The sequence below is a fragment of the Branchiostoma lanceolatum genome, chromosome 17 (genome assembly GCF_035083965.1).
Source record: "Branchiostoma lanceolatum isolate klBraLanc5 chromosome 17, klBraLanc5.hap2, whole genome shotgun sequence".
Taxonomy (NCBI): Eukaryota; Metazoa; Chordata; class Leptocardii; order Amphioxiformes; family Branchiostomatidae; genus Branchiostoma; species Branchiostoma lanceolatum.
The window spans coordinates 5,807,225-5,820,887 of record NC_089738.1 but is presented as its reverse complement, the minus strand read 5'-3'; the positions used below and the strand labels follow the sequence as shown (position 1 = coordinate 5,820,887).

General features: G+C 39.5%; 1 protein-coding gene across 1 annotated transcript; it reads right to left on the bottom strand.

Moving 5' to 3' along the window:
• Positions 1–2,805: 2,805 nt before the first annotated feature.
• Positions 2,806–9,264, bottom strand: LOC136423341 (UDP-glucuronosyltransferase 2B17-like). Its single transcript, XM_066411471.1, has 8 exons — positions 8,989–9,264; positions 6,641–6,872; positions 5,933–6,104; positions 5,476–5,632; positions 5,027–5,246; positions 4,393–4,612; positions 3,138–3,318; positions 2,806–2,817 (listed from the first exon to the last, which is right to left on the bottom strand). The coding sequence occupies exons 1-8, from the start codon at positions 9,262–9,264 to the stop codon at positions 2,806–2,808; spliced, it is 1,470 nt and encodes a 489-aa protein (XP_066267568.1).
• Positions 9,265–13,663: the final 4,399 nt, after the last annotated feature.

Genomic DNA, 13,663 nt, shown 5'->3' with positions numbered 1-13,663 from the left:
ATCAAGACAATAGCATGTCCAGGTCAAATATACAAAAACGGAAGTTCTGCTGCAGTACCGAGGTCACATACCAGGGGGCCCAAAATCGACCTTGACTTTCGGCTTTACAACACCCACCCACATTCCAAATATCATCGTAATCCATCAAGAGGTTCTTGAGTTATGCTGACTACAAAAGTGCGGAAACACAAAACACATACACACACACAAGCACACCCAAAACATCTACAAGAGTTCCACGACCTCATATCTCTATGAACAATTCTATTTATGCAAATGACTTGCACTTTTGCATAATATATGCTTGGTCATAAACACCTTTATCTAACTTACTTGTTGCAATATTGACAGTCCTATAGTTTGCCGATTAGATGAATTATGGTGCTTTGCATTAATTATGCAAATTAATAATTTATTTGCATAATTGGTATCTGTTGATGCTCAATTTTCCATAAACTACATATGTTACATGTCTGATAATGGAAAGCACTGCAAATATAGATTTTCCTCATTAGCTATGCAAATTCAGTCCCAATTAGCATAACTTGCCTTTCATAGTGTATATCTCTATCTAAGATACCTGCATACTAAATATCATGAAAATCCGTTGTTCCTTTGTTCAATTATTCGCCTTAGAAGATTTTCACAAAAACGCACCTCCAGTTCTAGAGGAAGCTGCTAGGGGGCCCAAACCTACACCACTTCTTTATTACATCACAAGCTATCTGCCACCTAAAAATCAAGACCACAACACTTCCAGGTCAAAAGATACAAAAATCTAAGTTCTGCTGCAGTACCATGGTCACGTACCAGGGGGCCCAAAATCGACCTTGAATTTCGGCTTTACAACACCCGCCTACATACCAAATATCATTGTAATCCATCAAGAGGCTATTGAGTTATGCTGACTGGAGTGGTGCGGAAACACACACACACACACACACACACACACATATACACATACAGACAGACACACCCAAACAATATCTCCATTTTTCATGGAGATAACAAACTATATCTCCATTTTTCATGGAGATAATTAAGCCAGTTAGTCATTTTGCTAAATGTGTATTCATCTTAATTCAGCAATTTATTTTCTACAACTTGTATACTTTTATCCTTTTGTATAGCTTATATCTATATCTTTTTATCATTCATAGCTCTAAGATGAACCGTACAACAGCATTGAAGATCAACCACGTGCACAGCCTGACAACATATTAAATGAATTAAATCTTACTTTACGTAGCTTCTAAATCTGTCAGGATTACGTTCAGGGAATACTCTACTTTTATCCTTTTGTATAGCTTATATCTATATCTTTTTATCATCCATAGCTCTAAGATGAAGTGTACAACAGCATTGAAGATCAACCACGTGCACAGCCTGACAACATATTAAATAAATTAAATCTTACTTTACGTAGCTTCTAAATCCGTCAGGATTACGTTCAGGGAATACTCTACTTTTATCCTTTTGTATAGCTCATATCTATATCTTTTTATCATCCATAGGCATAGCTCTAAGATGAAGCGTACAAGTCTACTACAAGAGCATTGAAGATCAACCACAGCCTGACAACATAAATAAATTAAATCTTACTTTACGTAGCTTCTAAATCCGTCTGGAATACGTTCAGGGAATACCCTACTTTTATCCTTTTGTATAGCTCATATCTATATCTTTTTATCATCCATAGCTCTAAGATGAAGCGTACAACAGCATTAAAGGTCAACCACAGCCTGAAAACATAAATAAATTAAATCTTACTTTACGTAGCTTCTAAATCCGGCTGAAATACGTTCAGAGAATACTCTACTTTAAATTTATACTTTTGTATAGCTCATATCTATATCTTTTTATCATCCATAGCTCTAAGATGAAGCGTACAACAGCAGTAAAGATCAACCACAGCCTGAAAACATAAATAGATTAAATCTTACTTTACGTAGCTTCTAAATCCGTCTGGAATACGCTCAGGGAATACTACTTTTATCCTTTTGTATAGCTTATATCTATATCTTTTTATCATCCATAGCTCTAAGATGAAGCGTACAACAGCATTGAAGATCAACCACGTGCACAGCCTCACAACATATTAAATGAATTAAATCTTACTTTACGTAGCTTCTAAATCCGTCTGGAATACGTTCAGGGAATACCCTACTTTTAACCTTTTGTATAGCTCATATCTATATCTTTTTATCATCCATAGCTCTAAGATGAAGCGTACAACAGCATTGAAGATCAACCACAGCCTGAAAACATAAATAAATTAAATCTTACTTTACGTAGCTTCTAAATCCGTCTGGAATACGTTCAGGGAATACCCTACTTTTATCCTTTTGTATAGCTCATATCTATATCTTTTTATCATCCATAGCTCTAAGATGAAGCGTACAACAGCATTGAAGATCAACCACAGCCTGAAAACATAAATGAATTAAATCTTACTTTACGTAGCTTTTAAATCCGTCTGGAATACGTTCAGGGAATACCCATGTGTCATGTCTGCATTCTATTGTTGTTCAAGGAAATACGATTTCGGGGTGTGCCTAAACACCTCACCCGACCTCACCCGACCTCATGCGTATTTGGGTTGAAAAAATGGCGAAACCGCGGAAAACCCAACTTTGACTCGAAAAATCTCGTTTTTGAAATAAGTCTGATTCCTCTGAAGCACTGTAGGAGATTGGTCAACTGGTCACGATACCGGAGACACATTTATATGCAGTGATCTGACCTATTTTGACTGCACTATTGACTTTTTCCGTGACCATGTCTTGATACTCAAAACGGCGCGTATCACCCCTCTATCTATGAAACAAGCGGAGTAACTTATAAGAACTGGTAAATACTTAGAGCTTGCTGCTTGTTTTGCATTCATAATTGCATATTTAACGTATCCAGAACGTCAAATAATGTCCCTGCCCCGTATACACTGCATTTCAGACTCGGATGAGGTCGGGTGAGGTCGGATGAGGTCGGGTCAGGTGTTTAGGCATACGTACCGCGATTTCGATAACAGTCGGTCAATTAGTTTTCAGTTTGATGTCAGTATTACCCCTTTTGCATACTCGACACGCATAGCAACAGCACTTCCAACAAGACAACAATATAGCAGCTATAATTCCAACAATCAGGGCAATAACGTCTAACAAGTAGTACTGGTAGAACGGAAGTTCGATCGCCCTCGACCTGAGATGGGGGAGGCCGCCATGTTTGATGACGTGTTCTGTCCAGCATACTGCCCGCTCCATGGGCGACTGTGGTTGGTCACGAAGATGCGTGGAGACCTGGTCCGCTTTCTTCTTGTACCTGAAACAAAGCTCAGGAAAGTTTGAGTCCATTAAGTTACATCCCACAGTCTCACGTTGATAACGATGTTTACCTTGACCACCAGAATTTACTCCAGAGCAATGTTTCACTCTGCTTATGTAAAGGCCTCCCTTTATCAAATCATAACATTTTTAGTTGATCAGTTATACAAAGGAAACAAGAGTCTTAGGACCCAAAATCGCCATGAACTTTGTTTTTTTTACTAAACCAGTTCCCCCCTTCTATATCGCTCAATGGTATGACCCACACTGTCGGGCAAAGGGAGGAGTGACCCACTTTCGCTATAGATAGCTACTGACAGGTAGGGGTACCACAATATGCAATGGACAACACTGCAGATAAAGATTTTCCTCATTACTTATGCAAATAAAGCCCAATTTGCAGTTCATTGTATTTATCTCTGTCTAAGCTACCTGCATAGTAAATAACATGAAAATCTGTCGCTCCTTTATTCAGTTATTCTCCTTAAAAGATTTTTACAAATACGCCATTGCAGTTCCAGTGACACATACCATGGGGCCCACAATCAACCTTGACAATTCCACCTCCTAACACCTACCCACATACCAAATATCATTACAATCCATGTACATGTACTACAGTTATGCTGACTTTAAGCATCCGGTGACACAAACATACACACAAACACCAAACGCACGCAAAACAGTATCTCCATGAAAAACCTTTTTTTCATGGAGATAATAAGTTGGATGATAAACAAAATGAAACAATATAGAGGTCATGAGAACAATATAATAAAGAATATACCATAACTTGATATATCATACATGAATATGAATGTAGAGTTAGCGAGAAGTATTAAACAAAGTAAGAGCAGTGGACTGCTATTAAACTTAGTAAAAAATACTAATAAACAGTGGACTACTATTAAGCAAAAGAAAAGGAAACCAAATTAGGAAAAAGTAGGCTAACTTATAAAGTCAAATTTAGCGTGGGACTTGAAGATAGCAAGAGTGGGGCTCACTTTTAAAGTCATATTTAAGTTGTTACTTGAGTAAGCTATTGCTGAGAGTCACTCTACCTCATACTTACCGAGGATCCGAAATAACGGTAGTAATAGCCTGGTAAACCTCCTCTGGCGTCACGGTGTGGATGTCCAGTGACACCGCCATCCCACGGGCCACCACCCGGGCGATGTTGTCATGAGCATCATTCATCAGAGGCATGCCAACCAGGGGCACCCCGTGGTACATGGCCTCTGCTATTCCGTTGTATCCACAATGTGATACAAACGCCTTTGTCTTTGGATGAGCTGTTTGTTTGAAAGATTAAGTCGTAAGTCATGACGAAAAACATTGTCGAAGTAATGAATGATATACGACATGCTTTAATGATCACCCATCTGCGTCATCTGCATCACAAAACAACCAAACACATGTAATACTACGACACGTTTGTTGTTTATTATTCGCCATATGCAAGATACGTAGATACGAACATATGCAAGAGTTGTTGATTATTCTACACAGCGCATTTATGATATTTTGAAATTACCAAGTCTTCTATTAAGGTAATTAGTCTATCTACCTGTAAGACCTGATAGATGAATGTTTTTGTGATCAACCAGCATCACCAAACAGTTAAAGTAGACAAACGACTTAGACATAAGTTGCTTATTCTATTCCCGTTATGCCATCATTCTCCGCAGTGTGTAGTACGTATTTACCTAGTAAGTCGTTTTGAGGCACCCACTCCATGGTTTTGGTGTTGGACCCCAGACTTGGAGGTGGCGTCCCAGCGTAGCGCCACACGACCTTCTGCGGCAGACGGGCGAAAGCAGCGGCCAGCATGTCAGCTTTCTCTGCGGGCATATCCGCTATCAGGGAGCCGAACGTTACTAGGACGACACCGTCATCTCCAGAACTCTGCACGAACTTCTCCATTTCCTATATTGTTAGGTTGAGAAAAGTCTATCAGTTAGTCCAATCACAAAAGAGATGTTAAAACTCTACGTAAGTCTCAACCCTCTGCATCAAGTTGCATCTTTATATGGCCCTACATAAAAACAAGCTGTAAGTTTACATTATATGTTTGTACAGAGATTATGCTTTTCATTATTTGGATATTCCTTTCTACGTAACACTACTTAGTCGACTTGATTCTCTAAAGACAGACCTCGCTGAGCGGCTTGACGTCCTCGGCCATGTGACCTGCTATGCTGACCATATTTGGCATCATGGGTTTAGGGAAGTCGAACATGAGATCTGATTGGTAGAGCCACACGTCGGTTCTTGCCAAGGCGGCAGATATGGTGAAATTGTCGCCAATAGTTCTGATGGTGGCAAAAATAATGTTCCTAAGTGCCATTTTAAACATAATTTCACTCCATAGAAAAGACACGGACTCCTCCAGTCATCTGGCATCATTGACTCGAAAGTATGCATGAATTTGGATTAAATACAGTTTTGCCAATGGCGTAAAATCACATCCTGAAAACGTGAATTTTATGAAACTTATGAGCATTTATCAAATCTAACAGTAACTACTTGAAAACCGACATAGATAACAAGTAGTAAATTATATTCTTTTAAAATTGCCATGCCGCAATGTACTGCTATGCTAACAAACTGACCTGTTTGCAAGATCGTCAATTTTTTTATCGAGGATCAGCTGCCCAATAGCAGAAAATGTAAAGTAAACCAACACGTTCTTCACTCTCTGTAGAAATGTCATATGATCAGACAATCCCGATGACATTGTTGGCACGTAAGCAAGAGGATTAGGGGCACCGGTGGCACGGATGTCTGAAAAATAGGATTGAAAGACATGCTATAGTAACTACAACTTTATATTTTAGTGTGATGTTATATGTTTCTGATCATGAGGTTAAACCGTTCGAAGATTGATACACAGAAGCTAAAGTGTACTGCACGAAAGATGTGTGTTACAGTAAAGAGGGTTGTCGGAATTAGCTGTCCGGTCCGATTCGCGGAAAAAGCTGTCCAGTCCGATTTCGGGGTGGAAAAGGCGACCTGGCAACATCAGTGATGCTACCAGTAGAGATCGCAGTATTTGTAGAAACGACGAGTGTACTGGTAGAACCACCGAACCGATGCCAATGGGTCGACCAAGCTGGTAAAAATCTATAGCTGTTTTTTTGTTAATTTACTCGCTCAGTGCAAGGCCGTTATGGGGGCCACTCATCTGAGCACTGAACTAATTCTTACCGTAGTAGCTGTATAGCTTAACATTCCCGTTGGAAAAGGAGGACCTAGGACTGAGTATATAAGAAGATTATGGTAGATATAAGTTGGCCTGCACTGTACAAATATGAACACACCATTGCCCCCAGGCAGAGACCTCATTGTGCAGACTAGCGGCAGGTCCAAGTACTGCGCCACGAGGGGCCCACAAAAGGTAACAGCATACGTCAGGACTACGTCATAGTGGCTGTTCTTCAGTTTCGTCAGAAGTTGCTTGTCACTCAACGTCTCTTCATTAAGGTCCAGCAGAGCAGAAGTCCCGGTACTCCAAAGAGTCATGAGGTCTAACGCTCCAGATGAAGAAAATGCCTGTAACGTTTGTACATAAACATTAGAATATTGTAGCAATGTTACACAACAGCTTTGTAGAATCATGTCCTTGGTAGAATGAAGCCCGGATGTTACACAAAAGAGTGACGAAATTATACATTTGATAATAAGGCTACAGTTTTCGGTGCCGTTTGTTTTTGGCGTGTTTTAGATCTGATAACTCGACGAGAAGCGCTAGCCGTGGATGACTCTTCGTGACAATTTCAATGTTTTTGGCAAAACAAAGGTCAAGTTCGATAATAGACGACCACCTGGTGGCTTCCTGTGGTACTGCATCAGTGTTCATACGACGTGTTCTGGACATCCAATGGAAATCTTTTATACTAGATAACTTTTGGGCTTATGAAGTAGTGGTATAGGTTTCGCCTCGATCTCTTAAAGCCTTACTTGCAACTACTGCGGCCGCTCTGGACCCCGACCAATCGAATCACGTGAATCGCATTGAAACTCAGATTCGGCACTTTGGAAGTAATTAAATCCGCCCGCGATTTAACGTTTAGAGAATAGTAGTAGAAACTAGAAGTTAAATCGCGGGCGGATTCAATCACTTCCAAAGTGCCAAAATTATCAATCTGAAAACGTCTTTTGAAAGTTGACACCTTCCACCATCTCACTGGCGAGTTTGTCTGGTCAGATGTAGTCGTTAACGCAAGTTAGAAAGCGATTTGTCGGGAAAGGGCTGATACGATTCAATGCGATTCACGTGATTCGATTGGTCGGGGTGCTCTGGTTTATGAGGCTTTGAAAGAGAATAACTCAATAAACGGTCGAGGGATCGTCATGACATTTGATGATTGAAATGATTATATGATTAATTTGCAAATCATGATCTAATTTGCATAATTGATGTGAAAGATGTGTCAATCCAATCTGCTTCATGTTCGAACATATGACATATATAACTGAGCAAGAAAGTGACATCGATACATAATTATGAATTATGCAAATGAGGGAGAACATTCTGTGATTAAATACTGTTGGTAAATGATGAGAATTACATCCGAAAATAATTTCATCAGGTTGGTAGAACATAGGATATTTGGAGTTTCTTTTAACACAACCAGGTAATATCACCTGCTGACGTTTCGGTCTGTCTGTCAGACACCTTCTTCAGAGCTTCTGACTGGAGTACTGCTTCTCACCGCTATAATTATATATATAAGTAGAAAAATTTAAGTAATAGACAGATAAGACAACAGACGCATTCGTTGGATTAAGGAGGCAGTATGGATCAGGAAGTCATCACAAGTGATGAACCGAGACGAGGGGGGATACAAGCTCAGCTACGTTTGGAATTGCGTTCTCGCCGCAAAAGCGCCAACTACATTGGCTACTTATAGCTGTGAGAAGCAGTACTCCAGTCAGAAGCTCTGAAGAAGGTGTCTGAAAGACACCGAAACGTCAGCAGGTGAGATTACCTGGTTGTGTTAAAAGAAACTCCAAATATCCAATGAGAATTACATGCTTGCAGCACTTGGAAGTCAAGTAAAGGTGAAAATCATTAGACATAGATATGCAGATCTATAGGCCTCATTTGTTAAAGAAAATGCTACAATAGGCTTAGAATGGGGTTCTTTCCAAATGAATGGGAGGATAGGAATTGTGTACTTTCAACAACTTGTGTTATTTGAGTGATAAGGCTGTTTAACTAATATGGTTTATGAAATTGTGGAATTTATTTGTATAATAAATGAGAAAGTTAACACTATTTGCGAACGTATGAGGGTGTGGAACTCTTTTGTGATTAACGTCACCAGATTTGTCCAACATTAGCTACTTTTTTTGGTGCTTGTATATTATGCTGACTTGTTCTACTTATTCTATTTGAGTCATAACCTTTTTATTGCTATTCATTCCTCGTGATCGTTCAAGATCCCATCACACATAAGGTTTGCTAAGTGACTATCATCTGTTGAAAGATCATTGTCCGATAAATCTTTTTTTTTAACTTGTAATTGTAAGTGTTTTGACAATAAACACTTTTTATTTAAGCATAAACAGGAACGAGAGTTGATACAGACTATCGTACGAAATAAGTTATCAAGTGTTCATCTATCTATTTTTTTGTCGCCATGTCTAAGCACAAAATACCTACCAACTTTGGAATCATAGTTTTATAGACTTCCTTTATCAACGGTGGTTTGTCAGGATCTCCGAATGTTTCGTACTGCAAGGTCGGCCATTTCCGCATGAGGTCGCTCTTGTGACTAGCAGGAGCCACCACAGTGACGACGTGTCCTCGGGAGGCCAAGGCTTCGGCAACCTTCGCCACGCCCATCCAGGTGCTGCCGTATGTCATTGTCACGACGAGGATGTCGGCAGCTTGGACATGTTGACACAAAATGGCGGCGACGAAGAACAGGTGGAACATATTGAGCAGCAGCGGCCGTACTGGAATGTTTACTAATGGATCAGAATCTGAAAAGATCATTAGAAAAGACATTGAACGAATTTAACGACCAAACTGATCACTATGATATTAGCGACAAAAAATGTTGAAATAAGCTGAAAGTCCTTTTTCACAGGAAAGGGTGTTTTAGTCTTAGAAAACTTTCCCATGTTCTTTCAGGGTATTCCTTATTACCGAATATGGAAGTAAACAACGTAAATTCGGAATGCAGTTACATTTAGAAATATCAAGTTTTGTCTTATTTTGTACTTCAATACTTGAACAGAACTGGAATAGAATAGTAACGTAGATTTGCGTAACAATTTTGTGCATTGTATTAACTTAGCGTCCAATTCATTAAAAACGTCGCGGACAGAACCAAATTTTTAACCCATGTTAAGAAATATCAGCACTTCTAAAAATGATTACTATATATAATTTATTTGGTCTGAAAGCTTTTATCCGCATGTTTAACGCCGTGCGAGCATGTATATATACTGAGGTCTATGTTGTCAACAACGCGTCCCCCCCCCCCCCGAAAAAGGCTACGACTCATGGCATTCAAAAAAAACTATGAGATTTGGATATTAATATCCACTGCAACATGGGTACACAAAATTTCTTCCGTTTGTAAATGCATCATGTTGCATTGTTTTCTTAGTCAGGGGAAAATTACAACAGAAATCACCACCCATCCCCTCAAGCCCGGTCCCTGAAAAACAGTGTGTACTCATTGATACCATTCCCACGAAGCTTCCACACGATACTTCAGAATACATCAGTTGATCGTCACGAGATCTAACATGGTTTACGTTTTTTTCAAAAACGCCTGGACAAATCTTGTTAAAAATTGAGAAAAAAAGTTCATCCCAAGAATTTAAGGAATAAGGAATGCATGCAGTTTGTAACATTCACAGAATATTTAGGTTTGTACGCTGTAGAGCAATCTTCTAGCATACAACAGTTCTGTAACAATTTGTTATCCCGGGATCGGTATAGCAACAGTTGAAGTGACCGATTCTGTTCCATTATTTCTCAATTTCAGCTAACTACCTTTTCCAAAATTGGTCACAGTACAGAGTATATACAAAGTATGTCTATTTTCAGGACATCTAAAATAATTGCATTTTAACCAATCAGCAAATTAAATGGCACGACAACAACACTTAACAGAGCACGGTGATGTTCGGTAGGCACAACAGAGAAAGAACATCGGTAGAAAGTCCAGCAACAATATAAAATATGGACGTCGCCGTGTCAAGTTCTTACCTGATAGTTTATTGGGCGTGTCTTCTGCCTCGGAACACGGAGGTAAACAGAGGCCGTGTGTTCTACGCATCAAGAGTTATTCTAGCTGTGTAGGCGACACACCAGTAATCCGCGCAGGCGCAGAAGACCAACTTTTAGCCCAGGAAATAGGTTTGGTACCCTTGGTAGAGGTAGCTGTAAAGGGGCTTCTTTTTAAGGATATGTTGATATTTGGAGCTGGATTTTACAGGTAAGGGTTTCTACCTTCTTATTAAGTTGAAAAATCAGACTTTCATCAGTGTTTGTGGTGTCTGTAGGCCTGCAAAGTTTGCTGTTTTTGTGTAATTACGGTGGAGAAGGGGGTCAAAGGTCAATTTTTGTAAACAAGGCCGGATTCGTAGGGGTTGTGCTGATTAGAAAGTTAAAATTATTCTCTAGATTAAAACTTTAGAGGCCTGACAGCGCTGCCAATGCATGTTTTTCATGGACTAAAACTCAGGTAGGTGACTTTTGACAGCCTGTTTCTTACATGATTACCTTGTATTAAGATAGGAAGCTTGAGTACGATCCTGTGGCCTAGCTGTGTATGTGGGTGGACACCTCTCATCAGGAGTGACCCATTTCACTACAGGGGTGGTTAACGTTAGCCGTTACTTTGGTGTCTTAAAGCGCACTTTTGCATTAGAAAATATCCATTCTAAGTTTAAACTGCCTTTAATTTCGGCGTTCATTCGAATATACTAAACAGTAAATGAAGACAAATGCAAGGATTCTTTCTTGATAATGCGAGTGTCTTAAAAACTACTTGCTCATCTATTCACTGACGTCATCATGATTTATCATCGAAATGGCTGATACGGATTTACAAGCAGATTCAGATTACCGATGTCTACCTCATAACAACCAAAGACAGTGTTAGAAAAACAGATCCGTAGTAACTTTTGAAAGTTACCATGTGGTTGGTGTAGGTAGCTGCCAGAGAGTTCTGACAGTCAAGAAACGTTACGATATTCCACCCAAACGTCTGCTTGAAGATCAAACATAATCATATAATACTATTGTTACAAAGAGTGTTAACAAAACTGCAAGATTATATCATCATGCTTCATCAGCTCTGTATGTACCGAGGCGGGCCGTGAATTTGGTAGTCGGCGCGGGCATTGATGGGTACTTTACTTCCTCCACTTAGGTGTCTTGACATATATTCAGTTTGATTAAATGATTTTTTAAAACGGGTGATTTTCCCTTTGATTGATATTTGCAATAAATCTCCGGTTTCCGAAACCAAAGGGTCAGCTGGTTTTCTTTTTGGTGTTGGCGTTACTTTTCTTGCACATGCCACATGCCAACGAACAGCACTTCCAACAAGACAACAATACTGCAAATATAACTCCAACAATCAGGGCAATAACGTCTAACATGTAGTACTGGTAGAACGGAAGTTCGATCGCCCTCGACCCAGATGGGGGAGGCCGCCATGTTTGATGACGTGTTCAATCCACCACACTGCCCGATCCATGGGCGACTGTGGTTGGTCACGAAGATACGGGAGATCTGGTAAGTTAAAATTACATGCACATTTGAAGGCTTAGTCAACTCCAGAGGATAGTGTTCTGGTACTTCTTTATGTGATTCTTTTCTGAATGCAAGAACGCGATTGAATTTGCAACTTGGTCTTGAACCTGCATTATACAGCATCAATATTCCGATAACCCTCTGAGTACCCTTCAGATCAATTACAGCCATGTGTAACATGTTAACCATTACTAGACAAACTTGAACTGGGCGCTCTTAAGAAATCTTGAGTTGAACTTAAACCTAAAGATTACCGTTTGCAATGTGTTCCTACATACTAGTACTTGTTTGTCAACTTATAGCCTTAGTAACTGTATTTTACAATTACTAACGTAACATGACCAATTAATGTCCGATTTATTCAAAACGTATTTATCTTGAAACCGCGCGGACAGAACCAAATCTCAAACCCATGGGCAGAAATATCAGCTCTTCTAACACGTTAACAAGAAAATGCATGGTCTGTAACTTTTTCTCCACCTATTTAACGCCGTGCGGGCATGTATTTATACTGAGGTATATGATGTAGAATTTTGCTAGGGTAACCCATAATCGTCCACTTCAGTATTTTCCCTTCTAGCACTATGCTTGACGAACATAGACCAGAAAAAAAATGCACAGTAACTGTCCAAAGTAGTCTACAGACAAATAATAGTAAAATCACTATGTCTGTCCCGCCACTTGCTTGACGCGATGGAAGAAAACAACGTTTATCTGTGAATTTTCCCCGACATGCGCAGCACGTGTTCACGTGGTAAACGCATGGCCATTATGTTTTGCCGTGCAAAAATTAGCCTCCAGTGCGGGGGTAGCTAGGTTGTATCGAACCTTCCTAAAAGTGGTAAGAGTTTCAAACCTCGAATCACCATGGATAGTCTGAATATCAAAGAAAGGTTTAACGTCAGATAATAGATATCGTGCAAGTTAGAAAAACATGATGAAGTACGCGGTGTCAATATTACATATGAAATACGTTGTGCGTGACGCTTCCGTGCAACTTGTTGTTACTGGTTCAGGAGTTTATTCTGTTATGTCGCTGGACGTAAACCTTTTTCATTGTTTTGTAGAATAGAGAGAGATGGCTAAGGATCATACTTATGACGTTCTTTGTTGCTCATGAGAACAGGCTTTGGCATGATGCACCGCGACATGTGGACATGAGCCAAACTGGACGTAAATAGGTTCTGCATGCGTAGCTTCTAAATCCGTCAGGATTACGTTCAGGGAATACCCTACTTTTATTCTTTTGTATAGCTTATATCTATATCTTTTTATCATCCATAGCTCTAAGATGAAGCGTACAAGTCTACTACAAGAGCATTGAAGATCAACCACAACCTGACGACATAAATAAATTAAATCTTACTTTACGTAGCTTCTAAATCCGTCTGGAATACGTTCAGGGAATAATCTACTTTTATCCTTTTGTATAGCTTATATCTATATCTTTTTATCATCCATAGCTCTATTAAAGATGAAGCGTACAACAGCATTGAAAATCAACCACGTGCACAGCCTGACAACATATTAAATAAATTAAATCTTACTTTACGTAGCT